At 49.1% G+C, this 1,508-nt stretch overlaps 1 protein-coding gene across 2 annotated transcripts in view; it reads left to right on the forward strand.

Moving 5' to 3' along the window:
• The first annotated feature begins 395 nt into the window (after positions 1-395).
• Positions 396-1,508, forward strand: part of hdac7a (histone deacetylase 7a) — a 57,670-nt gene continuing 56,557 nt past the window's right edge. For both annotated transcript variants that reach the window (XM_023406593.2, XM_023406595.2), the window contains exon 1: positions 396-682. In XM_023406593.2, the coding sequence (XP_023262361.1) occupies positions 664-682 (19 nt within the window). In that variant the 5' untranslated portion in view covers positions 396-663. The remainder of the gene's footprint in view (positions 683-1,508) is intronic.

Genomic DNA, 1,508 nt, shown 5'->3' on the forward strand with positions numbered 1-1,508 from the left:
CACCGTCGATGTCATTGTTTTTCACTGTCTGTTAATTATTTTTGTGCTGGTATTTTGCCTCCTCCTGATATAGTGTTTCCTGCTATTGTCTTTTTCTACCAGGCTGGCTGCCTCTGGACCCGAGCCAGCCGGTCCCTCCTACCTTAAAATACACACACACACACACACACACACACACACACACACACACACACACTGCAATACACACATCCATGACCATGCACACACACATACTCTTTTGCTCTCCCTTCCTCCTCTTGGCACATGAGAGAAAACACAAGAAGTCAGTGATACGGCAAACCAACTGTGTGTGTGTGTGTGTGTGTGTGAGAGAGGGAGGGAGGGAGAGAGTCCACCAGTCAGCTCAGAGGGGTTAATCTCTCTCTCTCTCTCTCTCTCTGTCTCTCTATCCCTCTGCCTCTCTCTACCTCGATCTCTCCTTCCCTCCCTCTTGTTGCCTTTTGTTGCGGCCCCTCACTTTCTCAACAGTTGGACAGAGGGAACTGATACTGCGCCTGTGTATGTGTATGTGTGCGTGTGTGTGTGTGTGTATATGTGTATGTGTGTGCAGTTTGGGTGTCCTCCTCGGCGCTCTCGATCTCTCTGGACTGAACTGTACGTGAACATGACTGACGGGACTTTCTAACACACTGCTCATGCTGGATGTTCACACCGCAGACTGGTAAGCCAGCTCTCTGGTTGAGGGGAAAGTTGTCTGATTTCATGCGGGATGCAGAGGGATGAGTATGTATGTGTTTGTGTGCGTGTGTGTGTGTGTGTGTGTGTGTGTGTGTGTGCGTGCGTGTGTGTGTGTGTGTGTCAGAGAGAGCATGTGGGAAATGCTGTCTGGAATGCAACAGGTCATTTGTAAATGTGGGTTTTGTTTCTCTGCTTCCGTGAGCTCAAATGTCATGTTTTCAAGACGAGGAGACTTGTAAAGGTTTCTCTGTCCCTTTGCTGCCTTTCCTCCTTCCCTCCGCTCCCCGTTCCACTTCTTCTCCTTATCCCTCTCTCCCTCTCTCTTTCTCTCTCTTTCTCTCTCTCTCTCTCTCTGAGTTACTCAAGTTACCGGCTTCCTCCTGTTGTTGTGAGCCCCGTGGTTTCTCTGCAGCGCTCTGAGGGCGCTCCCACGCTCTCCCAAAGAGAAAGAAAGGAAGGAAAACAGCGATAACCATTCGAGAGCCACAAAAGAAGTGGGAGAAGCATGCCTGGTTTTGCCCCCACGTCTCTCCCCTTCAGCATCTACATGCCGCATGCCTTTGTCCCTTTAAACACAGAGCACCTTGGAAAAAAATGTGTCTCCCTACTGCATGTCTGCTTGGCTACTTTTTTTTGTTGTTGTTTTCTGGACAAAAGTTTTTGTTTTGTTTTTTTTTTTCTCCTTTCTTCCAAGGTGGTGGGGTGGCTGAGTTGGTGAGAAAATTGGAAACAGAGCCACCCACAGTGGAAGTGAGTCAGCCCAGCATTTAGTGGTGTGTTGATTTTGGAAATGGCAGGGATTGGGGGGG

This window comes from Seriola lalandi, unplaced genomic scaffold (genome assembly GCF_002814215.2).
Source record: "Seriola lalandi dorsalis isolate HSWRI2012SDOR001 ecotype SW California unplaced genomic scaffold, Sedor1 jcf7180002054312, whole genome shotgun sequence".
Taxonomy (NCBI): Eukaryota; Metazoa; Chordata; class Actinopteri; order Carangiformes; family Carangidae; genus Seriola; species Seriola lalandi.